Source organism: Penicillium psychrofluorescens (assembly GCF_964197705.1).
Source record: "Penicillium psychrofluorescens genome assembly, chromosome: 2".
Lineage (NCBI taxonomy): Eukaryota > Fungi > Ascomycota > Eurotiomycetes > Eurotiales > Aspergillaceae > Penicillium > Penicillium psychrofluorescens.
The window spans coordinates 3,600,611-3,627,561 of record NC_133440.1 but is presented as its reverse complement, the minus strand read 5'-3'; the positions used below and the strand labels follow the sequence as shown (position 1 = coordinate 3,627,561).

The 26,951-nt window shown below is 54.2% G+C and overlaps 11 protein-coding genes across 11 annotated transcripts; 2 read left to right on the top strand and 9 right to left on the bottom strand.

Moving 5' to 3' along the window:
- Nucleotides 1-90: 90 nt before the first annotated feature.
- On the top strand, nt 91-951 carry PFLUO_LOCUS3542 (uncharacterized protein; the record flags this gene model as incomplete). The annotated part of the gene is given in 5 exon segments (XM_073780801.1): nt 91-128; nt 180-188; nt 285-541; nt 559-755; nt 832-951. The coding sequence occupies 5 exon segments, from the start codon at nt 91-93 to the stop codon at nt 949-951; spliced, it is 621 nt and encodes a 206-aa protein (XP_073637619.1).
- Nucleotides 952-2,611: 1,660 nt separating this feature from the next.
- Nucleotides 2,612-5,039, top strand: PFLUO_LOCUS3541 (uncharacterized protein; the record flags this gene model as incomplete). The annotated part of the gene is made up of 5 exons (XM_073780799.1): nt 2,612-3,079; nt 3,130-3,278; nt 3,331-3,667; nt 3,719-4,573; nt 4,632-5,039. The coding sequence occupies 5 exons, from the start codon at nt 2,612-2,614 to the stop codon at nt 5,037-5,039; spliced, it is 2,217 nt and encodes a 738-aa protein (XP_073637618.1).
- Nucleotides 5,040-6,163: 1,124 nt separating this feature from the next.
- Nucleotides 6,164-7,276, bottom strand: PFLUO_LOCUS3540 (uncharacterized protein; the record flags this gene model as incomplete). The annotated part of the gene is made up of 4 exons (XM_073780798.1): nt 6,164-6,333; nt 6,395-6,722; nt 6,800-6,857; nt 7,107-7,276. The coding sequence occupies 4 exons, from the start codon at nt 7,274-7,276 to the stop codon at nt 6,164-6,166; spliced, it is 726 nt and encodes a 241-aa protein (XP_073637617.1).
- A 356-nt stretch (nt 7,277-7,632) lies between these two features.
- PFLUO_LOCUS3539 (uncharacterized protein) lies at nt 7,633-9,585 on the bottom strand (the record flags this gene model as incomplete). The annotated part of the gene is made up of 5 exons (XM_073780797.1): nt 7,633-8,747; nt 8,797-9,012; nt 9,065-9,108; nt 9,177-9,420; nt 9,489-9,585. 5 exons carry the CDS (start codon nt 9,583-9,585, stop codon nt 7,633-7,635), a joined length of 1,716 nt encoding a protein of 571 aa, XP_073637616.1.
- Nucleotides 9,586-10,524: 939 nt separating this feature from the next.
- PFLUO_LOCUS3538 (uncharacterized protein) lies at nt 10,525-11,867 on the bottom strand (the record flags this gene model as incomplete). The annotated part of the gene is made up of 3 exons (XM_073780796.1): nt 10,525-11,311; nt 11,366-11,509; nt 11,566-11,867. 3 exons carry the CDS (start codon nt 11,865-11,867, stop codon nt 10,525-10,527), a joined length of 1,233 nt encoding a protein of 410 aa, XP_073637615.1.
- A 2,939-nt stretch (nt 11,868-14,806) lies between these two features.
- On the bottom strand, nt 14,807-15,975 carry PFLUO_LOCUS3537 (uncharacterized protein; the record flags this gene model as incomplete). The annotated part of the gene is made up of 3 exons (XM_073780795.1): nt 14,807-14,897; nt 15,011-15,476; nt 15,543-15,975. The coding sequence occupies 3 exons, from the start codon at nt 15,973-15,975 to the stop codon at nt 14,807-14,809; spliced, it is 990 nt and encodes a 329-aa protein (XP_073637614.1).
- Nucleotides 15,976-16,664: 689 nt separating this feature from the next.
- On the bottom strand, nt 16,665-17,647 carry PFLUO_LOCUS3536 (uncharacterized protein; the record flags this gene model as incomplete). The annotated part of the gene is made up of 2 exons (XM_073780794.1): nt 16,665-16,673; nt 16,730-17,647. 2 exons carry the CDS (start codon nt 17,645-17,647, stop codon nt 16,665-16,667), a joined length of 927 nt encoding a protein of 308 aa, XP_073637613.1.
- Nucleotides 17,648-17,937: 290 nt separating this feature from the next.
- Nucleotides 17,938-19,349, bottom strand: PFLUO_LOCUS3535 (carboxymethylenebutenolidase; the record flags this gene model as incomplete). Its single annotated transcript, XM_073780793.1, has 7 exons — nt 17,938-18,005; nt 18,052-18,204; nt 18,357-18,784; nt 18,841-18,944; nt 19,002-19,097; nt 19,156-19,248; nt 19,311-19,349. The coding sequence occupies 7 exons, from the start codon at nt 19,347-19,349 to the stop codon at nt 17,938-17,940; spliced, it is 981 nt and encodes a 326-aa protein (XP_073637612.1).
- A 763-nt stretch (nt 19,350-20,112) lies between these two features.
- Nucleotides 20,113-21,016, bottom strand: PFLUO_LOCUS3534 (gig suppressor; the record flags this gene model as incomplete). Its single annotated transcript, XM_073780792.1, has 4 exons — nt 20,113-20,580; nt 20,635-20,753; nt 20,820-20,909; nt 20,962-21,016. The coding sequence occupies 4 exons, from the start codon at nt 21,014-21,016 to the stop codon at nt 20,113-20,115; spliced, it is 732 nt and encodes a 243-aa protein (XP_073637611.1).
- Nucleotides 21,017-21,960: 944 nt separating this feature from the next.
- Nucleotides 21,961-23,613, bottom strand: PFLUO_LOCUS3533 (UDP-N-acetylglucosamine pyrophosphorylase; the record flags this gene model as incomplete). Its single annotated transcript, XM_073780791.1, has 3 exons — nt 21,961-22,035; nt 22,099-22,833; nt 22,885-23,613. The coding sequence occupies 3 exons, from the start codon at nt 23,611-23,613 to the stop codon at nt 21,961-21,963; spliced, it is 1,539 nt and encodes a 512-aa protein (XP_073637610.1).
- A 344-nt stretch (nt 23,614-23,957) lies between these two features.
- PFLUO_LOCUS3532 (Peptidyl-prolyl cis-trans isomerase-like 4) lies at nt 23,958-25,552 on the bottom strand (the record flags this gene model as incomplete). Its single annotated transcript, XM_073780790.1, has 4 exons — nt 23,958-24,410; nt 24,466-24,662; nt 24,717-25,417; nt 25,473-25,552. The coding sequence occupies 4 exons, from the start codon at nt 25,550-25,552 to the stop codon at nt 23,958-23,960; spliced, it is 1,431 nt and encodes a 476-aa protein (XP_073637609.1).
- Between the last annotated feature and the right edge of the window lie 1,399 nt (nt 25,553-26,951).

Genomic DNA, 26,951 nt, shown 5'->3' with positions numbered 1-26,951 from the left:
AACCGTATCGACCCTCTCTCTCTCTTTGCTGGTCTCTGCGGTGGGCGCTTGTTTTGTCGACCGATATTCAGGCGAATTACACCAGCAGCCATGTCATCTACGACGAAAGCGTCAAGAATAGGAGAAGAGTAGGTGCTCGCGGATGGCCTGTCTGGACTATGCTAACATGTCTCTCGTAGAATCTGGAAGTCAGTAAGCTGCGGCACCCTTTTTCCGTTTGGACCGACTGACCTGGCCATTGCGCTGTCATGGAACTGCGACTGACCATGCCCATCACCATTCAGGACGCGGGTCGATAAAGTCAATGCGGAGCTGGTCACATTAACCTACGGGACAATCGTGGCGCAATTATGCCAGGATTACGATAGCGACTACCAAGAGGTCAACAAGCAGCTGGACAAGATGGGCTATAACATCGGCATGCGGCTGATCGAGGACTTTCTGGCCAAATCAGGCGTGGGCCGGTGCGCCAACTTTCGGGAGACGGCCGATATGATTGCCAAGGTGCGCACCTCCGTTATCCGAAATGGATACATGTCGGGTGGCTAAACACTCCAGAGCAGGTGGGCTTTAAGATCTTCCTGAATGTGACGCCAACCGTCACGAACTGGACGAGCGACAACAACCAGTTCTCGCTCATCTTCGACGAAAACCCTCTGGCCGACTTTGTCGAGCTGCCAGATGACGGGCGCTCGCAGGATGAGCTGTGGTTCTCCAACATTCTGTGCGGCGTTCTGCGCGGCTCACTGGAGATGGTATGTCCTCTCTTTTGCTGACATGTACCCCTGTCAATTATGCTTCCCCGGGTCCGATCACTGACCCGATTTTCAGGTTCAAGTGCAGATCGAGGCGCACTTTGTGAGTGACGTGCTGCGGGGCGACGATACGACGGAGATGCGAGTGTCCCTAGTGCGGTATATCGAGGACGAGATGCCGCCGGAAGAAGACTAGATAGTGAACCTGTCAACAACACCACGGGCGTTTGGGGGTTCTTGATTGGTTATGATTTATTATTCCTCCTCCCGTTCTTCCGCGTAAGATATATACCATTATGGTCGGTTGGTTTTGCAAGACATCCCCATTAGGCTTTCTGATCTATCGGCGGGCTTGCCCGCCACACGATGGATCGAGCATATTCTTGTTTCCCCCTCGGATCGAAAACTAGACTGTTCTCCGAGTTACCAGCCGGTATGAAACCATCTCTATAGTCCAAGGCGACACCCTCGGCGACGGAAGTTCCTATTCGGGGAGAATCAGATACCGGTATTGTGAAAGAACAATACCTGACCGAATACCTGGGCAGAATATTACCGCTCAACGTGGTTGGGAACCTGTTCGGAACCGGCCCAAACGATTCTGCCTGTATTGTCCTACCGACTCGCCCCTCGCCGTCTTTCTTCTTACTACAGATCCAAATTCTTTTCCCACTGCGCTTCTCTTGTCTCGACTCGCCCTCCTTTTCCATCATCGCAGCAGCTACATTGATCCCGCCATCCATTGGCCTGACCCCCTCCAATCGCGCCATCAGCCCTGCATCCGTGGTCGCTGACAGCCAGCTTATCGTTGCCCTACATACTTTAGACTCCCGCTGGGATCCATCACAGGGTCCATCGCAGGTATCAAACCTCCAACCATCTCCTTTTGTTGTCTGATTGTGGTCCCTCCCCGTGTGTTTCGCTTGTTCCTACCCTCTTCTTCCCACACACCTTTCTTCTGGTCTGGCCCTGCCCGCGGTCAATGAGTATCAATCACCTCGGTGCATGCCCAGAAATACGCCGAGCAGCGCCATCCCCAGCCCCAGGCTCCGAACGAGTTAATCCGTTCCGAACAAGCGACCACCTGCGCTCTCTGTCTCTCTCTCTCTGTGTCTGCCAGCGGCGTATCTCTCTGCCACCCGCCCGCCCCCCCGGCCTCCCTCTCATCCTTTCCCCTTCCACCGTGAGATCCACCCTCCCTCTCTCCCTCTTTACGACTCATCTCTCCCCAACACCCTTTCTCTTTGTTTTCTTTTCTTCGGTTCTTGCATTTCAAATTATTTGGTCTCTTTCTGTTCGTCTCTCCCCCTTCGACCTGGCTCCCGTTCGGGCTGTCAGAGAAGTCCCAGCCCAACCTCCCCCAGCCTGTGCGCCTCCCGTCTCCTGGTACCTCCGTCATCGCACTCCTAGCCCGTCCTATTCACTGCGCATACTCCCCTGCACCTTGATCACTGGTGTGTTTTGTCTTGCGACCGTCGCTTATCTAGATCATCCATCCAGTTCCAGGCCATAGACGCCCTTCGTGACCGTCCCTCGAACTCCGACGGATCCTCTCATTTTTCTCTCGTCGCGCGCTTCGCGGACGAAGCGTCTTTCGCCCCCGTGAATTTATCGATCGCGACTCGACGTCTTACGACATCAGACACGACCGGCGATCCTTTCACGACTGTTCCGTCCTACTCTTCTTTGAAGAAGCGCTGACCGCTTCTTCCCTTCTCGGTTCCCTCGCGTCGCTCCTGTCACTCCACCTGAGGCTTCGTTGCCTGTAAAGGTGGACGCGCGCTGGACCTCCACATCCTCGACCTGAAGAATCTTCACCATAGGCAAGGGTGGCTGCAGTCCCACCGTTCGCCGCCATGAACCAGATGAACGTTGCTGGGATGAACCCCGGGGTCGGTGGCCCTGTTGGCGGTGTCCCGATGATCAACAACGGCTCAACAGCTCCTCGTAATGACGGCAACATGAACAACCCCGAGATCATGATCAACAATCTCAACACCTATATCTACGACTATTTCCTTAAACGCGGTTACCACGACTGTGCTCGCGCACTCGTCCAGGATGAATCCATCAAGCTGAACACCGACTCCGGGAAGACCAGTCCGGGTAGTCGCGACATGAATGGCGTTGACGATATGATGACTGACGGCAAGGATGGCGAGAAGATAAAGATCCCGGATGATCTTCCTCGGCCAAGTCTTCCCAGCGAAGGCCAACAGTCTTCTTTCCTCCTCGACTGGTTCAGTCTCTTTTGGGACTTCTTCTGGGCTCAACGGAAGAAGGGGAACAGCAACGACGTGAGACAGTATCTTCAGCACACTCAGGTATGCTCGTATACTTCTTACTGTGTAAATCAACTCTAACCCTCGTGCAGAATATCATGCGTATGCGGGAACAGCAGCACAACCAGCTGCTGCGGCAGCAACCCATGATGCCCGGCCAAATGAACCCGATGAACATGCGCCCCCGCAATGGCATGGTCCCCCCTAATCTGCAGAAGACAGTGCTTCAGAACAACTCGCTGTATGTATTTGATATTTGCCTGAGCAGTCTAGTACTCATGATTGTCCTACAGATCTCCGCAGCAGATAGCGCAGTTGCAGAAGAACCAACAGATGCAGATGATGCAGCACCAGATGCAACGGGATCAGTCTGACATGGACATGAACGGGCATCGACCGCAATCCCCTGCATCCACTGACAATGCCCCGTCGCCGTCGAAGCGCCCACGCCTCGAAGGTGGTCCTAATGGTCAGCAGTTGGCACCGAACGGACAGCGTCAAGGTCAAGGGATGCCAGGCCAGCCGAACCCGCAGATGGTCATGCAGAATGGTCCCATGGCGCAGAGAGGTATGAACCAGGCCCAGTTCCAGCAGTTCCAAGGACAGCCGGGACAGCAGAAGAACATGCAGGTAAGCGCCCAAAATCTCGCCTTTTATCATTCTCGCTCAGCATCACCCCAGGGTATGCCGAATGGTGGCTTGATGAACGCCGGTGTTATGCCCAATCAAGATCTTATGCCGATGCCGGACGGCCAAGGAATGTACCCCATGGGTCCTGAGTACTTCAGCGCCAACGGCCAGATGGGCCAGGTCCGACCTGGAATGCAGACGCCTGGCGCTCAGCCTGGCAACCATGCTCTCCAGGATTATCAAATGCAACTGATGCTTCTCGAGCAACAGAACAAGCGACGTCTGATGATGGCCCGCCAGGAGCAGGACAACATGACCCGTACTGATGGCCAGCCCCCGATGCCCGGACAGGGACTGCCCCCAGGCACGTCTCCTCAGGGTAGTCGGGCCGGTGCATCCCCGAACCCGAACGATCAGATGAAGCGGGGAACGCCGAAGATGCCCCAGAGCGGCCTTCCTGGATCGCCCAGTGCTGGCGACGCGATGGGTCAAAACCGTAGTTCGCCGGGTTCCATGAATCTAAATGGTGGTCAGATGATTCCGGACATGGCAGGCCAGTTCTTCCCACCAAACATGCGGCCTCCGAGCTCCAACCCGGCGTTTACTGGAGCGCAGATGGGCCAGCCTATTCCCGCAAACGCTGCCCAACGGATGCCTAGCGGAAGCTGGCAGCCGGGCGCCCCTGGACAGCCTATGGCCCCACAGCAGTCTCCTGTGAACCAGGTTCAGGTGGGGACCCCGCAAGAGCGAGGCGCGATGCCACCTCCTCAAGCACCACCTGTTGCCGGAGCCAACGCTGGCCGTACTCAACCGGCCTCTCCTCAGACCGGTGGCAATGCACCTCCGACGCCCCAGCAGGCCTCCAAGCCCGCACCCAAGGGCGGCAAGAAGGCCGCGAACGCAAAGGTATGTCGTCTCTCCACGCTGAATTTTCGAGAGGCTGTTGCTAACATTTTTACCCAAGCGACCTAAGGGGAAGAACGCTAACGCGAATGCGGCGGCTGCTACGCCATCCTCAGAGGCGGCGACAGCAGAGCCGCCTACTCCCCAGACGCCCTCCACGCCCCAGCATCCTCAGTCCTTCAACAAGAATGGGGCGAACGCGACTACGGGTGCGCAGGCGCCGCCCACCACAGCCGCGGCTCCGCCGCCGATGGTCCCGGATCCGAGCCAGCAACCCTTCCAAGACCTCAGCATCCCTGATGTTTCCACCTTCCACCTCAACTTCAGCCCACTGGAGAACCAGGATCTCCTGGAGAACTTTGATTTCGACACGTTCCTCAATACAGACGCGGACACTGCTGGTTTCGGCTTTGACCCCAATATATCCTACCCGGCGGACGGTGTTGAGACGGGGGCCGACGGCCTGTGAAGGTGTAAAAGTCTTGACGGTTGCTTCTGGTCTTTACTATCCTCCGATATACCCTTGTTTTTGTACATTCGATCATCATCGTTTCAGTGTGTTTTCCGCGCGCGGTCTGTCGATTTCTCGTCTTTTGGTTGCTTACCTGGTTATGTGCGTGCGCAGGTATCGTGAGATAGGCGTTAGTGTGATCTGCATTTCTCCCTCCCTGACCATCTCTCCGCTTTCCCTCGATCTCCTCGGCTGGAGCTTCTTTCTGTATTTGAGATTTATAAGTGCACTGTGACCTACGAGTTTTGATTCCTTTTTTTTGTCGTCTCCCCTTTCATTTCTCTTCTTTCTTTCTATTACTATTTATTACTTCTGGATGTGGTTACTTAATTATTGCTTCGTCTGCACAAGCACCAAGTTGATACTCCCGGTATAAGTCAAGCTCCTTGTCCAGTCTTTATCGACTTTTCTCTTTGTTTTGCCATTTTCGAACTCTTCTCTGTCTTTTTTTCCTTTTTATACTTGCTCGCCCTCTCGAAAGAGATACCAAATACTCTTTGAGGAGAGAGCAGATGGGGAGATGGGAGGCGTTGGAAAGTCTCTGGAAAGTCTCAGCTTACTCTGTTTTTTTTTTTGTCCATCGGGGTTGGAAATCGGTGTTTGCCTGCGTTTGTTTACCTTTGCGTTTGCATACATCTGTGTGCGTGGTGTGAGGGTGTGAGGGTGTGGAGGTTGATTGGATGGGACAGGACCAGGTCCCAAACTGCTCTTTGTCGATCTGTGTTCGATTGATGCCCCCTTGATGCGTTATTTTTGCCATGTCTTCCCACACTGTGGACGTTTTCTGTTTTCTTTCTCTGGAGCCGAATCCATATATCCTGGGCTGTTCTTGATTTGATTCTTTCAGGACTGCGTAGACTGCATAGTCCTTAGACTGTATATTGTGTACATGGTTGACACTTACTTCATGACGATAGAGTTGGGTGTACTACAACTATGCAAGGATGGGTCGTCGAGCAAGACTTGCTCTTAAGGGGCTCCATCAATTTCTCAACCCCGAAGATGCAATCAAGACTCGCTCTTTTTCACGTAACTTCGTACAAGTTCCCCATTCCAACCCATTTCCCTTTCTCATCGTCCTCTTACACCATCAGCTGGTGGAATGCAACGTGAGCAACTGTCTGCTGAGCTTCGTGCAGAGAGCTGCACTGCCGCCAGGTGCTGAGCTTCTCGCCATTAACCAAGACGTTGCAACAGAACTCATGCCGGGGGGTATACTTCGGACTCGGCAGACCGTTCTGCGCACAGTGTTCTATAACAAAGATCACAGTTAGCTCTGATGCATGCCCAATGACCAAACGGGTCGATCTCACCTTCGAGCAGCTGGGTCCAATTCCAAGTAACATCCGTTGGGCCCTCCGTCGGCTCCGCGGGGAGCGGCCACTGGGGATTATACTCCCGTAGCTCTGCAAGGGCCTGCCGACACGCAGCTGCCTTGGCTCCGCGCGCGGTGGCATACCGAGGCCCGATCGCAATAGTGTGGCCATAGAGAGTGAGCAGAACCCCGACTCGGTGGGCACCCTGAAGCCCGTACTTGAAGGTGAACTGGGGGTTGAGATGGGCCTTTGTGGCCAGCACACCAAAGTAAAACAGCGCTTGGCTGTTTGTCAGGCGCGGGATGACAATGTCCTTCAAGATTTTCTGTAGAGAGCTGTCAGAAACGAAAGGCAGGAAGAGGACATGCAGAGAATCATGATACTCGAGGACTCTCCACGTACTTGGGGTTCTGTCTGCGGAAGCTGGTCGAATTGACCGGGGGCTCGGGACACAGATCGGCTGGGACTATCCGGTCCTATGGAATCATCCCGTTTCACCGCCGGCTCGTCCAGAGAAGAAAACCGAGCGAAGCCCTGCGAAGAAGAAGCAGCAGCAGAAGAAGAAGAAGAGACCGACGGCTTTGAGTACTCAATGCTTGATGAAGAACCAAGAGTCGCAAAACCAGCAGCAGTAGCAGATGTGGATGTGGATATAGATGTGATATGAGCAGGAGGGAAGTGAGTTGTTACTGCAGACTTGTCCTCCTACTTCACTGAAGCCACGATGGTGCCAAAGGCCGAGACAACAAAGACAGGATGCTGGGCATGGCTGGTGTGGGCGAACACCGAGACGCTTCGCTGGATGGGGCCTGCAGTCAAGGCAGTCGTAGACTGGCCAGGCAACGACGTGACGGCTGCAGTAGAGTTTGTGGGAAACATGTTGCGAACAAAGGGAATGGGAAATATGGAAAGAAATAGAGAGTGTGGGATGAAAGAAGTAAACAAGATCTAAGTACAGAGGGGGAAGGAACGTCAGTCAGTGCCTTGATATGGTTGAGTGTCAACACCATATTTGATTGAGTAGAGCTAGGTAATGCTTGAGGTAATGTCCTCTATAAAAGGCTCTCGACGAAGACTGGAATAATATAATATAATTAATGGTGGGATCCTAATTTATACCAGAGGAGACCTATCACGGATACCATGCCTCATTGGCCCTAATCCATACCTGCATACCAATACAGTCAACGAGCGAACGGGGTGATGCCAACGACCAGTGTATAAAATAAACTGCTTCAGTCAATTTCCGTGAGAACAGAGCTCTTCTCACTGACAGTCTCGAGGTCATCAAATGCCGCCGACAGGCTCTTGGTGCTGTTGTCACTGGCGACACGCCGTTTGGTGGGAGTCGCATCGGCAAGAGCAGCAGCGGCGGCGGTGGTGGCGGCAGCAGCAGACTTCTTCACCTTCTCGCTCGACTTCTCAACACTTCCACTCGTGCGGCGCTTGCTCGCTGAAGGCGGCGTGCACTTCTTTCCGGAAGGTCGGCGCGGCGTTTGGCTCTCATCTTCATTCTCCTTGTTCTCAGGTCCCTCCTTCCGGCTCTTGACATTGCCGCTGGGACTGATATGCAGGTTGGAAGGCGCGGTTGTTTCCAGAATGGGATCGGCCGGGGCATTCGATTTCATGCTCGACCCAGAGACTTCCCGGGTGCTGGGCTGGGAGATCTCACGCAGAGCTGAACGGGAAACAGTACTGGACCGAGCATAGCTTGCAGTGCGTGCGTCAGCTGCAGCCGAGAGCTTCGTGCCCATTGGTACGATGGCGGTTGAGAAATTTGAAGTGACATGACCATCGAGGAGAGTCCTGTTAGGGCTGATGGCCTGGATCAGCTGGTGATACTCATCATCATCCATCGGAGCAATGATGCTGGGCTGCTTGCTGTGTTCATAGCTGATTCCAGTCATGCTGGAGATCGCACGGCTGCCAGACGAGTTTGATCCGGTGAAGTCGGGCATGGGAACGTCTTCGCGAGATGAACGGGCACCTCGCTGGCGCCAGGTAACTTCAGAGACGTAAGGATCCATCGCAACCGGAGGTTCCAGGTGCGGCGGCTCGTGGTATCCTCCCCATCGCGGATCTCGCTGGTAGGGCCACTGCGTCATGGGCATGGGGAAGTCCCGGCCAGGGGCCCAGGCGTTGTAGACCCTCATTTGGCCGCTGATTTGGCTGCTAGAGTGGCTGCTCGCCGGGGCCATGATTCGACCTTGCTTGTTTGGCGAATGAGCATGAGCATCCTCTGCTTCAAACTCGTTGTATCCATTGGCCGAGCTATACTTGAAGGCATTCCGTGGGGCCGGAGTCCACATCGACGAATTTGGCCAGGCGATGTTGGAGTATTCCAGCACATCTGATGGATTAGCGAGAGGAAAGTAATACAAGAAATTCTAGAAGCATACCAATCGGCGCATGCTGAAAAGAGAGCACAACAGCATCCTTCACCCGTTCGAATGGAGGGTCGCGATGCGGACGAGCGAAGCCTTCGGCAATGACCACTCTGATCCGGCCCTGCATGTCTTCGGCATTCCAACCACGCTGTTCGAGTATCTCGGGGTGGAACGGCGGGAATCGCAGGAAGTCTTGGTTACCATTTCGATCGATGCGCGAGCTGAGGTCTGTCAAATATTCTTAGTCTTAATTATGGCAATCTCCCATACAGAGGTTTACCAATGACATGTGGCCAAGCAGTCCTCTGGCCGAAAATGCTCCCCCTACACGCAAATCAGCATCAGTCCAAGCAAAGTCCACCCAGTGCACAGCCCGAAACACTAAAACTCACGCAGTGCAAAGCCCATCCACAAAGACCCTCGCTTCAAAGAGCAAGAGATCATCCGGCTGCATGAGAGATTCGATAAACCGACTGGGTCGTGGTTTCTCCCATGAATGAATCGAGACTCGGAACGGGGCGTCGGACTGAAGGCTTGGGATGAATGTTGTCAGGATGGGCAGCTGGCCGAAGTTTCCCTGGGAGGCGTAGTAAGATGATGGGGGAACGATGCTGGGGTTTTGGAGATAGGGAGATTCTTTGCATGCCCTTGGTGTTAGTATGTATGAAGGGAAGGATGCAGGTTTCAGGGTAGCACCGGCCAACCTCTGTCTTTGGTAACGAAGCATTGGGTTTTGAACTCTTGGATGGGGGTCTTGCAGGTCTCCGGGAAGAGGAGGACGTCCCAGTTTTCGTAACGCATGGTGATGGACGGGGAGAGGAAGATGAAGAGGGAGACAGAGAGAGGCGGACTGGTCAACACCAGAGCCAGTCACTCCTGCCGTGGAGGCGTGCTAGAGAAGGAAGGAAGTATACAGCGAAGACCCAACAGTATTCATTGACTATTCCTCATTAAAGAACAGCGGACAAAAGAGGAATCAGAAAGACAGACTGACGCCCACCATCTAACCAATCACTTACGAACACAGGGCAATACGCCAATCCCACCGAACAGGAATCGTGGCTACAACGAGGCCAGCACGGGTCGAATCCAGTTCCGTTCGCCCACAAGGGAAAATCGACAGGCACAGTACGATGCAAGAAGGAGAACAAACCACGGCGAAAGAACTGGGAATCGGCAAACGCGGGAGGCGCACGAAACAGACAGCGTGTTGTACAAGTCAAGTCGTCCTCAGCAGTCTAACAGAAAGAAAGAAAGAATGAAACAGACATAATTCAATTTGGCTGCTCGATGGGAAAGGAAAAGACAAAAGGAAAATAAGAGTCAAGGGGAGCGGGAGATATGAAACTTTTCGCAAAGTGCCTGCCCAAGGGAGTATAGGGAGAAAAGCATGAACAATTCGGGACGTCCGTTACACGCAAAACACAAAGGCCCAGGGCGGGAAAACACGAAAGCATCAGACAGGGCAACGAGAAAAAACCGGCAACAACAGTACGGATCAGCGGAAATGGGAGAGGAACTCAGATCTGCTAAAAGAAAAAAGCGCTCACGTAGAACGGAATGCGTAGCACAGGAGAGGAGATGCTCATCAAGAGCTATAGAGCCGAGCCTCGGACAGAAACCAGAGCAAATTTGTTATGACACACAAAGGGAACCATCATTGGGAATGACGCAAACAACTCCTGCTGGTGCTTTCAATTAAAGGGAACGCTTACTGTGGCGAGTGTCAGCCAAGTCCTTTCAGGTGCGATCCGGTGCCGGGCTGCCTGGGTGACTGCTAACCTTCATCGGAGCAAAACCGCCGTACTGGTGAGCCGGGGGCATGCCCATGGAGGGGTACATCGGGGGCGGCGGGGGAGCAGGGCGGTAGGGGCTGCCGGCCGGGCCGGAGTTGTTCTGCGAACGACCCCAGCTCAGACGAACGCGCGAGTTGCCGATGGGGTAGCCCTGCATCTGGTTGATGGCCATCTCGGCGGCGTGGCGCTGGACGAACTGGACGAAACCGCAGCCCTTGCCGGGGGGAATCTTGACGTAGGTGATCTCGCCGAAGCCCTGGAAGAACGAACGGAGCTCATCCTCGGTGACGTAGCCAGAAAGGCCACCGACAAAAACCGTGGTGTTGTTGGGGTCGGTGAACTGGTTCATGGGCTGGGGAGCGCCGTAGAAGCCCATCGGGGGACCGCCCATGGGAGGGTACATGCCAGCGGGACCGGGCATACCACCCATGCCACCTTGGCCACCGCCAAGAGCCGGGCCCTTGTTCTTCGGGGTCGCGGTGGAGATGCGCATGGGGCGGTTGCCGCAGTAGACACCCTGCATTTCGGTGAGGGCGCGCTGCTGGTCGTTCTCGTCGGAGAAGCGGACGAATCCATAGCCACGGGACATACCGCTGATGGGGTCGGTCATGATCTTGGCGGATTTGCAGGACGGGAAGCGGCTCTGGAAGAGCGAAACGAGAACGTATTCATTGACCTCCGGGCCGAGATCACCGACGAAGATGGAGTACTCGGGGCCACGGTCATCGCGGCTAGAAGGGGGGGGATTAGTATGTTACATGGGATATGACCAAGAGCATGCTCACCTGCGGTCGGCAAGGCCGCCGCCAGTCGCCCAGTTCAGCTTGAAGACCCGGTTGGTGTTGGGCATGGGGGTGCCGTTCAGAGAAAGGGCCTTGGCGGCGGCCGCCGCAGAGGCAAAGTCCACGAAGCAGTAGCCAGCATTGCTCCTACTACCAACATTAGGATCACTTGGGATAATTTGAGGAGACGGGTCGGGTCTTACCCAGAGAACTTGTCACGGATCATCTTGACGTTGACCTGCTCACCCATCTGGAACCACAGGTTGCGGATGAAGTTCTCATCAATCCAGGGCTCGAGCTCACCCATCCAGAGAGTGGTCTTGCCATCGGCTCCCTGCTGGGGAACGGAGCCAGCGGCCGGCTCACCAGGAGCAGGACCCTGGAAGCCAGCGGTAGCGGGGTCAGCCTGGCCGGTCATGGTGGTGTCGGCAGGGGCCGGAGCACCGGCGGCGGCAGCACCGCCGTCAGCCTGGTTCGGGAAGGAATCGAAGTTCTGGAACGACATTTTGGCGAAGAGATCAAGAAAATCGACGTAAGGATATGAGGCAACTAAGACTTCGTAGGGTCGTTAAGGAAAGACCGGCGTAAGATTGAAGAACCCGGAAAAAAACAGACGCGGAGCGCGAGGTTTCCTGCACAAAATCTATGTTAGAAAAAAAAAAAAAAGGGCATGAACGAAATTAAACGATGTGGAGCAGGCTCGTCGGGGAACCCCAGCACATTCAAGGCAAAGATCGCAGCGTCAGATCCGAGCTCAGCCGCAGGGTGCATTGTCACGCCGGAAATCGCCAAGCCAGTCTTCAGGAACATCGTGAATGGGGCCGTCGTCGATCGGAGATTTCGAAAGTGATCGCGTCGCCTGGCAACGCACGATTGGGTTGTTCGATTCGAATGCGAGAGACCCATCTCTCCCCGTTCCGGCTCGTCGCCCGCCCGCAATCGCCATGCGCACACCGTTTTCGGCCATGTCCATTCAAATCGGCGCGATTACCACCATCTTCATCTCCGATCCTCGAATTCCTCAAAATCGTGGGGCGCATCACGCGACAAGCGGGGAGTGGGTGCTTCCACGATGGTGACGAGTGCAGCAAGATGTGTCCCGGACGGTGGTTGGTGGTGCGCGGTTCCGCGACCGGGCGAGCGAAGCGACGGCGCGATGTTCCTGACGCTGCTGACGACTGGGAAGTGCAGAACGGGCGACTGTGCAGCTGAGAATCGAACCGAACATTGCGATCAAGCTGTTCGGCCGTGTGTGCTGGGCTGGTGGTTGGGAAGTTGCGCCAGCACGCTGGCGATGTTGAACCCGGACAGCGACTCCGGGCGATGAGGGGCAGGAGGGGCGATCGGGGGAACAGTGATGAAAAAGACACCGGAAGATGCGACTGATGATGGGGACGCGAGAGACTCACCCAGATAAAGCTACCGTGGAGATTTCCGCCGAAAGAGACGAGATGCGACGACGAAGAAGGGCGAGGAGAAGCTAAACAGCAAAGACAAACTCCCGAGCGAAAAAAACGGCAGGACGACAGAAACGAAATCCGCAAACCGTGAATAATGAAACGAGAAAAAGGGAGAGAGGGGTGAGAGAGAGAAAGAGGAAAGAAAGAACAAGAGCAGAAGAAGAGGGGCAGAAGAATGGAAATCTTGGGCCGTGACAATACCGTACGCCCGGAAACCAACTATGTATAATAATGGAGGCTCCTCTCCCCATCTCTGCTGCTCTCTCTCTCTCTACACTGGATTGAATAATATGATTACTATTACTTCGTACATACTCCTTTAGCTCGCTAATGCTGATGCAAGGATACCGCTCCTGTCGCTACCCCGAAAGAATCTGACTCGTCACTTTGTCGCTCGATCGATCTACCACCCTGGGCTGAGTAATCGTGCCGTTCGCAGGCTCCAGCTGAAGAGAGGAACAAACGGAACAGACGGACTCCACCACACGCCACGGAACCATGGAAAGGCTGAAATAATCAGCCCGGGCAGCAGCCAGAGCCAAGCTTCTCGAAGCAAGGCTTTGGCGATGGTTTTGGGGTTTCTCGGCTCATTGCAGTACCGTCCACGAAGCAAGGACGCCGTTGTTTGTGCTTCGACATCGAGATACGTCACGTCACAGGCGTTGGCTCAGCCGGACGGCAGACTCCATCATCGACCAGAACCAGAACCATGGGATTGCCAGAGTGCGTCTCAGCCTGCTTATTGGTTGGGCTGGTTGGGCCGATGGCTTGTATTAGAATTACGGCCCAAGCAGAGATTTCGCACTCCATCTTCAGCTTCTTTTCAATTTTCTTGAGAAAGCTGTCAGGATGATTGACAGACTGCCAAGATGAGTAAGGGGGTGGTGGAAAAAAAAAAAAAAAGAGCATCAGTTGATCTCCTCTGGTTGCATAAGGGCACACCTTGCATAGCTTTCTCAGTAGGTATCCCTGTGTCCCCGGTCTGTGCTGGATCATTCAGACCGTGATGACCTGCCCAACACACCCGGAACCATGGAAAGCAGCACCTAGCTGGCCCCAACAACAACAATAACAACAACACCCACCGATGCTCGGAGAAGCTCTCAGAAACGATGACTGATGCGAGGTATTTATTATTCCTCGGCAGGCGGATATAACTAGCCGACCCAGTCCTGGGGCGGAGCAGTAGGGTAGCCTAGGATCCACTTTCAGGGCTCAGACCGTGATTATGTATTGTGATAGTTATGAGCACCTCAATGGGGATTTATGATCATATTTATATAGTGACGTATGAAAGAACTGTACAGGTATTCGGAGGATTGACTACCGAACATCGAGCTTATACAAAGACCTGATGGTCCCCGGATTTGCAGGCTGCATTCTTTGTCCCTTGACATCATGTGATTGGCTTGGAATATACAAGACACAGCTAACATAAGGCGCTGTGGCAGAGCCATGGCCGATCTGTTTCATTGGCTCATGCACAACAAGCAGCTTTACCTTCCGGTGACGAACCAGGCCATCCTTCTGGTCTTAGATCCCCGGCGGGCTGCGGTACTGGCAAATCCTCGGCTGCCGCAGGTACGCCAGGCCCTTTCGAGCTTCTCTCCGACGACGACCGTCAACGAGTTCTACCACCTAAGTCACCTATGACGATCCATCAACCCTCTGGAGCACCTGATGAATGTTCCGAACATCATTCTGACAGATGCTGCCCTTGGACCCGGTCCGACCTCTCGCGCCTTCGTGTGTATCCATCCTCCAGAACACCACTGCTCTGCCGACTTCAAGGAGAACGGTTCTGATATCCTTGCAAAGAGGAGATTTAATTTCAATTGAATCTGCTAACTGGAGGCATGGAATGAAAATCAATCACCACATTTCACCTTGGAAGATGTGACATTCATGCACACATGAAAAATCAAGTCCCACGCCATTTCAATCTGGAAAGTAGGCAGGCAACACGCCGCAAACGAGTCCGAACTCAATTAAGATACAAGTAGATATTAGGGTTGCGGCTCTGTGCACCGTTCAGAATGCACTGCTTCAGGCACCAGTAATAGAAATACTGGGTGCTGTTTCAAGGCAATCATGTTAGAAAAGAAGACCAGCACGTATCGAAGAACGAAAACGAAAAGGAAAAGGAAAGGGGAGGGGAAGCCCGCTCAACACTCCGAAGAATGCTTACTGAGTCTCGTTCGAAAAGACATTGTCCCCCAGCAGGGTGATGGTCTTGACATAGACGGCGCTCGACTCCAGGAACCAGCGACTCACCCCGCCACTCGAGTTGAAATCGAGCTTGCGGTCACGGTTGTAGAAGTCGATTTCGTCCTGAGATGGGTCCGGGAAGTCCAGCCGGGGGTCATAGAGCTCCTCGGCCTGGTTATCGGGCAGGCGCGACAGGACAGTGGCGCGGCCTCGCTCGGCCACGCTCCGGATGCGAACCCTCAGCGTCTGGTTCACCAGGGGCTGGCCGGATTCGCTGCCAGGTAGGGGGTCGCCGGTGAGAGGGTGCACGCCTGTGATCAAGGAGGAGAAGACCACGTCCAGTTTGTTGAACAGCCACAGGGTGTGGTAGCTGTCGAAGCAGAAGTACTTGAGATAGGCAGTGCACTGATCTGCGACGCCCAGCAAGGGCCACACTTGGAGAGAAGCTGAACACGCATATTTCCATCAGTAACGAGAGGAAAGTTATCAGTAGATACACGGCGAAGACTTACCGGTTCCACAGGCCCAGATCTTGTCAATGACCTTGTCCATATCCAGCGCCAGTTCCTTGTAGGTTTCGTAGGCGCGCTGAGACGGCGGCGCGTTGGGGACACGAATCCCCAGTCTGGTCTTCGAAGCGCGATAGATGACTTTCTCAATTTCCTTTTCAAGGCGGTCACGCGTCTGGGTCTCCTCATCCGAGCCCGCCGGGATAGGCTGCTCTCGCTGCGGCGGGAGGGAGATGGGCTTGGCCACCCACATGTCTCCCGGCGGGAAGTCGGGCGGAGGCCGAACATTGTGCGTATCCGAGCTGGAAGGATGCATTTTCAGGGTCAGGAAAGGATCTATCATGATGTTGACATCGGGATTATTCGGCACGTTCTTGTGCCTGATAGGCACGTCCTCCCACGCCAGGTCATCCTCGGAGTCGTGGGTTTCCGACATTTCGAGAGAAAGGAAATGGGCAGATAAGATGGATGAGAGAGGCGAGAGAAGATCAATGTGTCTATGCAGCCAGTAAATAAATTGTCGTGCGCTTCGTCAGCGCCGAGGATGTTGTCGATCGAATGCCTTAGGCCGTGTGAGCCCTAAGCCGACAACTAGATCCCATTTTTGGGATCAAGTTGTTAAAAAGGGACTATTATCTTTGATGCTCTGTAACTTGTTGAAGAGCAGTGTGAGGGTTAGTTCCTCGGTCGTGATGCACTAGGTGTAGTTGGTTGGCGGCGGTGAAGATGTCATGCCAAGCCTGGCTCATCATTGGTCTGTGCGGAAGGGCCGGAGTATAGATTCTAGGGGAATAACATCATGTTCATTGATTGATAGTATGTAATAGTAACAGGAGATAAAATAGACACTGTAAAACCGAAGTATGTGAACTAGCAAACCATTAGTACCTGCCAAAAACAAGATTCTATGTCACCAAAACGCAATGCAGATCCAGTTCAGAGAAGGTGAGAAGATTGGAAATAAATCGCTGGTGTTTGCAGGCATGGCATGACAGCGAACAAGGCGCATCTTGCTACTCTGGCCCCAGCGGACTCATCTTGGTGGTTTATCAGGAAGAAAAAAAAAGTGTGACTTACTCACGCAGCTAAAACACCCTAAACGCCATCCATGCGAAATAGCACACATCACTCAGGCTGCACAAAGACTGGTTAGTACCTGAAGAATGAACAAGAGAGAAAAAGAGACTCACCCTAATCTTCCCTCTCCGGTCCTTGATATCCCGCAATTTCCTCTTATCCTCGTCAAACCGCCGAAGCAACTCATTCTGCCTTGCCTTCCTCTTCTCCCTAGACTGGAACCGGTAAAAGTCCTCCAGACCCGCATTCTTCTTCTTCTGCTTCTCAATCAAGTCCTTGACCTCATCCTCACGCGCAACAGAGTTCAACTTCGGTCCATGCGTGACAGTAACGAATCCATCCTCGTCAGGCTCCTGGGTCTTCTTCATTTCCTCGCGCTTCCGTGCCTCAGAGACCTCGGCGAAGGCGGTCATGTACTCGTTCACTGTGCGCAGCAGCGTCGCGCGATCGGGGTACCGCATGCGCTCGTGACTGGAATACCGGTGCGATCCGAGCTCGGGGATGCGGTCCTCTGGGATTCCATCGCCCCAGATGATCTTAGGCCCCCGTTTGCCTGATTTCGCCGCGGCTTTAAGGCTAGATTCCATGCTGGGTTTGTCGGCGAAGACCACGATGGCGTGTGCGCCGCTCTTTTGGAGCTGCCGGTCCCAGGTGGAGGGGAGAGTGATGCTGTCTAGTGTGGACTGGAGATCGTCGGCCGTGATACGCTTGCGTTTCTTATTGCGGTGCGAGAGGTTGCCCTCCGTGGCGGCTTCGCTGGAGTGCTTTTTCGTCGGCACATCTTCGAAATGCACCCTCTCAACGCGGCCGGCGGATAATTGTGCTCCGAAGAGATGGCGCAGATGTGTTTCTGTTGTGTCGATGGGGATATTGACGACAAAGAGCGACCGAGAGGAATCTGGGTCGGGGATGCGAGGTTCGTGGGGGCGCAGGTAGAGATAATGTGTTGCCGTCTTGGGGAATGTGCGAGTTTCTGGGAGGAGCAGCGGGAGGGTGGTATACCCTGCTATCTCCACGGATTCTCCCTTCATTTTTGGTTTGGGAGTGAGTGGTTGGTTGTTGAGGCGAGCAGCTTTTTTTCAGCGGAAAAATTCTGCCTGTCTATGGACGGAGCGGAAATCAAGGCGGTGGATCGATCAACATCTATGTTAGGGCTCGCCAGATCCTCCTATGCTTCTGGAACAATAATTGAAAAATACATTGAATGGGTATAAGGATACAGGGCTGGCAGTCATCTCGGAAAATAAAAAATAAATCACAGCAGTTGCAACCACGATACTCCGTTCAGAAATTCAATTTGATCATCCATTCATCCGTCGTCTCACAACTTGTCAGGGTCATTGATGCCTCCGTTCGTGATCACGTAGGTGGCCTCTCGCTCAGGGCAATCTGGGAAAGATCAATAAATGACAGTACTCAACAGCGGTGTTCTTACCAGGAGAATCCTGGATTTTGGCCACTCGCTCGTCGCCTCGGCCTTTGCGGAGCAGAACTCGGGTCGTGGAGGCATGGGCAAGAACATGTCCACCAACAGGCTTGCGGCCATCAGCTCCAGCAAAGAGGGCACTTGCACCAGGGTCACTCTGGACTTGGTTTGTCTGTGACAAAAGTCAATAATATGGCTCGAGAAGGGAAATATGGGAAGGTAAAAAAACAACCATCAGAACACAGATATTGAATTCTGCAAACAGAGTAAGCATGCGCACAAGAAAGACCCATGACTTTTCTGAGAGAACTCACCTTCAGCCATATGCGCCAGCTTCATCAGAAACTGATTCAGCTTCTGCTGCCGATCCGCCAACTCGCCGCGTCCACAGAAATCCACCCGGAAACAGTTCATAATGCTATCAATGATCAGCAGACGATAATCGCCCGCGGCAAACTCGCGACTAAGCGTATTGAGCAGCTCCAGCTGGTGCTCGCTGTTGAGCGCGCGCGCGTACGCGATATTCTCCTGCGCCATGTCCGGGTCGATGCTGAAGCGCTCGGCGATTTGAGCAATGCGTTCAGGCCGGAAGGTGCCCTCCGTGTCGATGTATGCGACTTTGCCCTCCGCACCGCCCATTTCCTTGGGCAGCTGCGCGACCACGGACATGGTGTGCGAGAGCTGGGTTTTGCCGCAGCGGAATTCGCCGAAGACTTCGCTGATGCTCATGCTTTGGAAGCCGCTGGAGATTGTGTTAGAGACGATCTTGCAGAGAGTTTACTCAGGTGTTATACTCACCCTCCGAGGATCGAGTCAAACTGTTTGCTCCCAGTCGAGATGCGCACGACTTTCTTCCGCTGGTGCAGCAATTCCATGGCTGTGATGAAACCTGACGCAGACGGCTACACCGTATCGGAAACTTTGTACCTGACATCTTTGGGACAACGGGGGAAATTTACCAGGCACTTCTGAATGGCCTCCTTGATCTTTTCGACCTTGATCTCGCTGAAACCCTTGATCTTCAGGAGTGTCTTGCGCGTGGCACCGTGGACAGACTGAAGCGTGCGTCAGGATGGCAGAGTGCATTCCCCACTCGAATTGGGGAATACTTACTGTGACAGTGTAGAAGCCATTGGCTTTCAGCTTGGTGATATCAGCTGCGCCGATGCCGTGGGCTTGGATACTGTCGATATCCACGATGAAGCTCTGTACGGCCTGTGTTAGATATCTGATGGGGTTAGGGATGTAGAGAGGAAGGGGAGATGTGCCTCATCGTTGAATTCGTCGTTGGAGTCGGAGTCTGGCATCTTGATTGATGGCACAGGGAAAATGGATGAAAAGAGATGGGATTGGGAATGATGAGAGAGAAAAAGGGAAAGGGAGAGAGAGGGTGTGTATGGAGAGAGAACAGGTCACGGGGACTCGACTACAGTATAGAAGTATGAAAAGTAAACTCATGGAAATTCGTTGGATTCGCGCTTCGAATGATCTCAGCCAGGACATCTGCCCGTCACCCATCTGGATACCAAACACACACGCCACTCATCATTCGCTTTCTTTCCACACACATCATCCCCCCATCTGCTCGTCCTCCTCTCATTGCTGCTGCTCTCTTTCTCTTCTCTCTCTCTTCCTCGCTCTCGCTCTCTCGTTCCTAGGCCCATTCGGGGGAATCGCATCCAATCAGAGGGTAAGAAGGGTGTTTTCTGGTTCATCAAAATCGAGAAAGATCATCTGGAGAAACAGTCGACAAAAGACGCCAATTCGTAAGACGGGACCCTGCGGAGAAAAGGGACATCATAACAGAACAAAAAACTTTTCCTTGTTCGTCGTATACATGAGAAAAAAAAATCAATCAAAGCCAAGACCGTCCCAAGAGGGTCGTTGGGTTTTTTAAATATATGCACAGGAAGAAATAACGGGTGGAGAGAAAGTCGCACTTGGTTTGGAGGAAGAAGTAAGGACCGACCGGGGCGTTGAAGGCAATGTGGATCGTAATACAAAATAATCGGGTGAAGGAAATGGGAATCCGGGCAATTCCAGGAAGAGACAAGGTCGGAACCTGCGCGTTTATGCGACGGCGGTGGTGGGAGCCGCAACCGCAACGGGGGCAGCCTCAGTGCTGGCCTCAACAGTGGTGGTAGCGGCAGCAGCAGGAGCAACAGGGGCGGCGGTAGGGGTAACAGCAGCAGCAGCATCAACAGCAGGCTGGGCGGCGGTCTCGTTGGTCGGGCAGTCGCGAGAGATGTGCCCGGCCTGGGCGCACTTGTAGCAGACCTTGCCGGCGGAGCTGAGGGGGCCACCGTTGGGAGCAGTGCAGTCCCGGGAGATGTGGCCCAGCTTGCCGCAGGCGTAGCACTTCATGGCCTGAGCCTGGCAGTCCCGGGCGAAGTGGTTGGGGCCACCACACTTGTAGCAAGTCGCGGCGCGAGGGTAGCCACCCTGGAAGCCGCCGCGGAAGCCACCCTGGAAACGAGGGGCCGCGGGGCGGCCAGCACCAGCACCAGCACCGGGAGCGGCCGGGTTAGGGCAGTTGCGCTGGGAATCGAATTAGCATTGTACTTGTGCATGTGGGATATGATTCGAACGTACAGCGAGGTGACCGGGCTGGTTGCAGTTGTAGCAGCGGCCATTGGCACCACCGTTCACGCGGAGCGTGGGGCAGTCAGCCTGAACGTGGCCAAGACCCTGGCAGTTGTAGCACTGCTTGGCTGGAGGATTGTCAGGACGGAGTCATTGATAAACAGAAGAAAAAGAAGAAGAAGAAGAATGCTTACTCTCGGTCGTGCGAGGACGAGGGCAGCTGCTGGACTCGTGGCCAGGCTGCTTGCAGTTGTAGCAGAGACGCTCCGAGGAAGAGCAGACCTCTACATCGAGATTAGATTGAGGCTCGGATGAGAGTGACCATTCAGTACTAACCCGCATAGTGGCCGATATTGCCACACTTGTAGCACGCACGACGGGACAACATCATCTTGGCGAGTATCTACCCAGGACGAGAGTCAGCGCTGGATGACCAGTCGAGTATCGCCATATCCATCCGAGCCCTTCCGCTCGAATCCACCTGGGTGGTATCCATACTCGGGATCCTCTTATCGAAGTGATAGCTCGATGACAGGAAGAATCACCGATGCAGGAACCCAGAGCGGGCGAAAGGGCCGATCCGCGGGGTTTAAAAAGCAGAGCGACAGGACCTCGAGACGAAACGAGCAGCGTGGAGGATACTCACTCAGCCTTTCCTAAACAAATCAGAGTTGATCTCTGGAGATCAGGTCAGCAATCCGAATGATGAGAACCTGGGGATAAGAAACACGAGCACGTTCTCGCCAGCCCACGGACACCCAAATAAATTTGCAAAGGAAAAAAAAAAGTGGGCTGGCGACATGCCAAACGCACAAAAAGGAACCCGGATGAACTTACAACACAACAACCAGAAGGAAAACCACTTCTCAGCACTCACACACCGGGCCAGCAGAGAGAATCGATCAAGAGAATTGGATTGCGGAAGGCGAGAGATGACAAGCGAAGATGAGGAAAATGGTGGGCGCGTGCAAACCAGGCAAACGGCCGTTTAGCTCCCGGGCCTTTCCGTATTGCGTAAGGCGAACTACCTACATATACATCGGGACGACTACTCCCAAGCTCAGCAGAGCGATAGTTATACTACGAGGATCTTGGTAGGTAGAGACTAGGTAGTGTTCGGGATAAGAAGAAGTATTTCTGACCCTGCATTCCCGGATCTCCCAGAAATGATAGCGGTAGATCCATTCCAGAGCAAAGCAATCGGTCATTTCTTTCTTTCATTTGTTGCAACAGCAAAGCAATTAATTGTATACCAACCTGTGTTCGAGATTTCCACCCGGTATGCTAAGCCAGACATTGCTTCCGAGATTGACGCCGTTTTTCAAGTGCTTGATTCTACTCCTCCTCCTTCTCCAGGACCGCCGGGGCCTTGATCTCCCGCCCGTGAAGAAATTCGAGGTTCTCGCCGCCCTACCACGAGTCAGCATGATCAGATAATCAGATTGGGGAGGGTCATGCATCAGGGCAACATACGTAGCTGATCAGCGGGGACACCTCCACCCCAAACGCATCTGCCTCCGTAACCACCACACCGCCGGCCTTCTCAACCCACCGCTGTCCCTGCTTCATGATGTCGGCCCGGCTGGTGTCCGGGTCATCTTGACCCGTGCCGCGTGCGTTCTTCAGCGGAGAAAACTCATCCTCGCGCAGGACTTCGATACAGGCAAACTTTTCCAGCGGAGTCAGGGGAAACACGTCAAAGACAAATTGCTCCAGCTTGACGCCATTCGGCTTCTCCGGCTTGACCGCGTCACCAGTCTCCGTATCGAGACAGGCGATCTTCTTACGTGCCACGTGGTGCGGCAGCTTGTGCGCCCAGTTCTCAACGGACTCGAGGAAGCGGAAGCTGTAGCAGTGGTTGACGATGTTCGCGGCGCGGTACTTGAGCAATTCCGGGTGCTTGGGATCCTTAGCCTCGGCGGTTTCCTTGTCGATTTCCGAGTATTCGACCACGTCCGGCTTCCCGTTCTTCTGTAGGATCAGACCCACAGATTCGGTTGCGTTGCGCTTCCGCACCACTTTCGTGGCAATGTCCACGTCCTTGGACGCGGCGAATCCAATAAACACGGGGTCTGCTACCTTGACCAGGCAATTGTCCACGCCGTAGACGTGGATGTGCTGGATGCCTCGGCGGCGCATGTCCTCGCGCACACCGGAGGTCAGGAGGGCTTCGTAAATACCACCGTTGCCGTCAGGAGCCACGGCAACCTAGATCCATGTATCAGAGGCTGGCTGAGATTGTACAGGGGGAACACTCACCTTGGTCTTGCTCTCCATCATAATCTTGCCCTCGTTAGAGATACACGGGAGCACGCCCTGCTCAAAGACAAACACGTTGTTCTTCTCCAGGCCAAAGAAATTGTTTTTCGCAAAGAACTCCTCCGTAGGCTTCCGCGTCGGCCCACTGGTCATGATATACCAGGGGATCGTCGACTGCGCAACGCCATGGGTCTTCTGCGCCAGGGACTGCAGCTTCGCAATCCGCTCCGCCTGCAACTGAAACAGGGACTTCTGGCTCAGCAGCCCGATATCGAAGCAGCCCTTGGGCGCAGAGCTGCCTAGACGGGTTCCCTGCCCACCGGCCATGAGCACGACCGCCACGGTGTTCTGGGAGACCTGCTTCAAGCCCTCGTCATACCATTTCTGGAGATCGGCGGGGTCGGAGTCGAGGATCGACGCAGTCGCCACATCGGGAAGGGGCTCCAGCGAGGCGGCCTTCTCTTCGGCCGTGGTGGGGGGAGGGTTGAGGGCGGTGGTGGCCAGCTCGTTGATGCGGGTGGGGTTGAAGTTGGCCAGCTGGTGGAAGAGCCGGGTCTTCTCGACGGGGCTCAATTCGTCGAAGAAAGCAAAGACGTGCCCTTGTCCGGCGTCGGTGTACTGCTTCCGTAGCGTCTGCAGTTCTTCAGCGGACGGTTCGCGGGGCACATCCTCGGCGGGGCCTTGGAACTTTTCGATCAACTGGGAGACAGTTTCCTTGATGGCTGCCATGATGGCTTCTTAACGAAAGTGGACGATTGGTGATATGGAGGAGGTTAAACAAAGGAAACGAGGGAGGGGGAGGTCGAGTAAGGTATGTAGTAGGGCGGGTAAGTGTAAGGGGGAAAAGAAGGAAGGATGAGTGGCAAGTAAATTAATCGCGGAGAAGCTCAGCTCCCTGTCCGGGCTTAGTCCGTTGAAGAATGAAAGTGTAAAAATAACTGAGTGTCTGAGACATGCCCGCGTCTTCATTGGGTATTCTGCCCGGCCAGCGGGTCCTGATCCAGATTTTTACTTTTCCTCTTGGAGTATCAGGTACCCAAGGTACAGACAGAATCTAGTATAGGTACATTTTTCTACCGCTTCGGCTGTCGGTTATCCCGGTAGCGATCTCGATCCCGATCCTGATCTCTGCGCGAGCTCCGCCCGGGACTCCGACTGTACGATCGCCGTCGGTAGTAATCATCTCGTCTTCGAGGAGGACTACGACTCCCTCGCCGGTCGCGACGAGAGTCGCGACGAGAGTCGCGGCGTGGACTGCGGTCAGGACGGCCTCCACGACGCTCGGATTGTTGTTTTTGTTGTTGCTGTTGCTGTTGTTGCTGCTGCTGCTGCTGCTGCTGCTGCTGTTCCCGGCGCCGTCGGTCAAAGACCATCCCGTACCCGTCCTCTTTATCCTCATCTGCGTAGGCATCATCCACTGACCGGTATTGCCGTTTCTTTTCCAGGTCAGCCACACCTCCGAAACCGCCTCGTTGTCGGCGCTTCGAGACGGTCGCGTTGCGCCAGCTTTCGGACAGTTTGGAAACCTGGTCGGTGTGTGAGCATAAATCTTGCAAGGAGATAGATAGAGAGGGGTCGTACGCTCTGTGAGAAGTCCACATGTATCCGATGGTCATCGATGAGGACCCCTTGCATCTTGAAGTAGGCTTGTTCACAGTCCTTCTGGTTATCAAACTCAATGAAGGCATACTGTAAGCTATCGCCGGTGCGCTTGTCCCGGATGACCTCGCAAGACAGGATTTGCCCAAAGCGGCTAAAGATGAGATGGAGATCCTCATCTACAGAGTGATCATTAGTAGACCGCAACAGACAGGGCAAGGAAAACAACATACCTTGTGTGACCGGGTTCAACTTGCATACAAAAAGGATATTCTCGGGGGGCTTGACCTCAGCGAAGGGAAGGTCTCCCACCATTTCCAAGGTCAGCGCCTGCGCGCGGGCTTCGCGCTCTCGCCGCAATTTCTCCATCGCATCCTCGTCCATGTCATCGTCCAAATCCTCATCGTCCGCGATCCTCACCGTGGCCAGCTGGGCCTTGGAAGGCACGGGGCTCTCGGGCGGTTCCACCAGGCCGGACGGATCATCGAACGGATCGTCAAGCACAACAGTGTGGCGAATCCGGATATCTTTCAATGGTCGACCCCGGTCATCGATGAAGGAGTCATTGATCTTTTCCAGCACATCGAATCCCTCCACGACCTTGCCGAAGATGGCCGCTTTCCCATCCAGATAATCGAGGTTGTCTCCCAGCGTAATCAGAAACTGGCTCCCCGCTAGTCGCTGGTCTGGGTCGTTCTTTGCTGGGACGGTCGCCAGGCTGACGGTGCCGCGTTCGGTGTGTTTCAATTTCCGGGGGAGCTCGACAGGAAAGGTTCTCTTGGCTGGACCGTCCAGCACACCCCAGATGGAAGACCCGCCATCGCTTTCGGGGGCATCTGGACCTAGGGGGTCGCCCGATTGGAAGGAGAAATCCTTCTGGACGCTGTGGATGGGCGAGAAATTGTAGTATTTGACCTTGCAGAGCTTCAGAAAACTGCGGTGGTCAATGTTAGCCAGTCAAGGCCGCAGGAACACCCAGTGTCACTCACTTCTCACAGGCCTTGGGCGACTCGTCGACCAGTAGGTCAATGACGATGTCCCCCAATGAGGTCTCCAGCAGCGCGCTCATGATCGGGGCGTGGGTTGCGGTCAGTCGCGTGTTGGAGCGAGCGAGAAAGTGATCAGCCGCCAATCAGCGTCATCACCAGGGAGCCATCTATATCACACCCCTTGTCTCCCGCAAGCTCTATACCCATCTATACTACACTCATCTCGTTCCATAACCCTAAGCCAGGTCCAAGTACATTACCCACGTAGGTGAGTGACCTTGGTTAGTTAACTCACTACCGAAATAACTACGTCCACCGCATTACTTATTCCCAGTCAGGACAAGGCTCCTCGGATGATCGACCCGGTGCCTCTCTGTGCAACGCTCCCTTGTCAATCGAGCGGCATATCTTCCGAGCGTCCCCGTTGGATCATTTGGTATTAAGGGGTTGACCTGGGGCTGTTTGTTGTGCTCACCGGCTTCTCAGAACAGGAACGAGGTCAATGCAGCAGTAGGCCCAGCCAAAAGAACTAGAACGTCGGCCTATTCTTCTTCCCCGGACCGGTCACTGCTGGTGAGTTTCACGGGCTGTTCCACTGCAGAGCAAGACGTTGGGGCAGCAAAACGGGCGGCCTCCTGCAGCAGGATCCAACGGCATCTCATCGCTGGGCCTCGTGGATCTGCTGAGATGAGATCCCCCTCTCTCCTTTTGGCCATCGCTCAATCCCGCCCTTCCTGCCGATCAGGCTGTTTGGTCTCAATCTCAACACGAGTCAGCTGGCTTGCCTCACTCGAAGTGTCGTGCATCGTCCGACCATGAGTGGCGCGGTTGGAACTCGTCCATTGAGAATGATCTTCTCCCCTCCCCGCGGACCCAGAAGACAATCCAGATACGATCCCGTGCGACTTTTCTTCCCCGTGGAGCGAGATGTTTCAGTGCGAGGATCGCATGTTCTGATCCTTGGTTTCTCATCATGTGCCCTGTTTGGCCGTCCTTGTGGCCGAAGCAAAAACAAAAACAAAAAGCCTAGGGAAAAAAAAAAAGCCGCATAGACCCTACAAGACATGGTGGAAGATCGAGATCCGCATTCGATCAAACGCGGAAAATCTGATCAAGTCTTCCGACTAGCGGCTCTGGTGTCAAGATTGTATTGGATGTATCCTAGACGCGCTGGGATGATTGCTTTTTTCTGTCGTTTCCGTTTCCATCGAGCTGCACCGCGGCCGCGGAAGCACTAGAGCAGCGCCCAGGCTGATCTACTGATCGACGACATGGATAGGTCGCCGATCAGGACCGCAACCTTATAGATCCCTGCTAGCTGCGCTTTTCTCGAGCGCGCTACGCGGTGGGTCAAAGAACCTGACTGTCTAAAGGAAATGACAGGTGTCAGAAAAAAAGAAACGTGCCAATTATTATCCCACCTATTGGGGAAGTGATAAGACATGGCAAACTTCCAGCCCCCCTTTAATACTCCGAGAC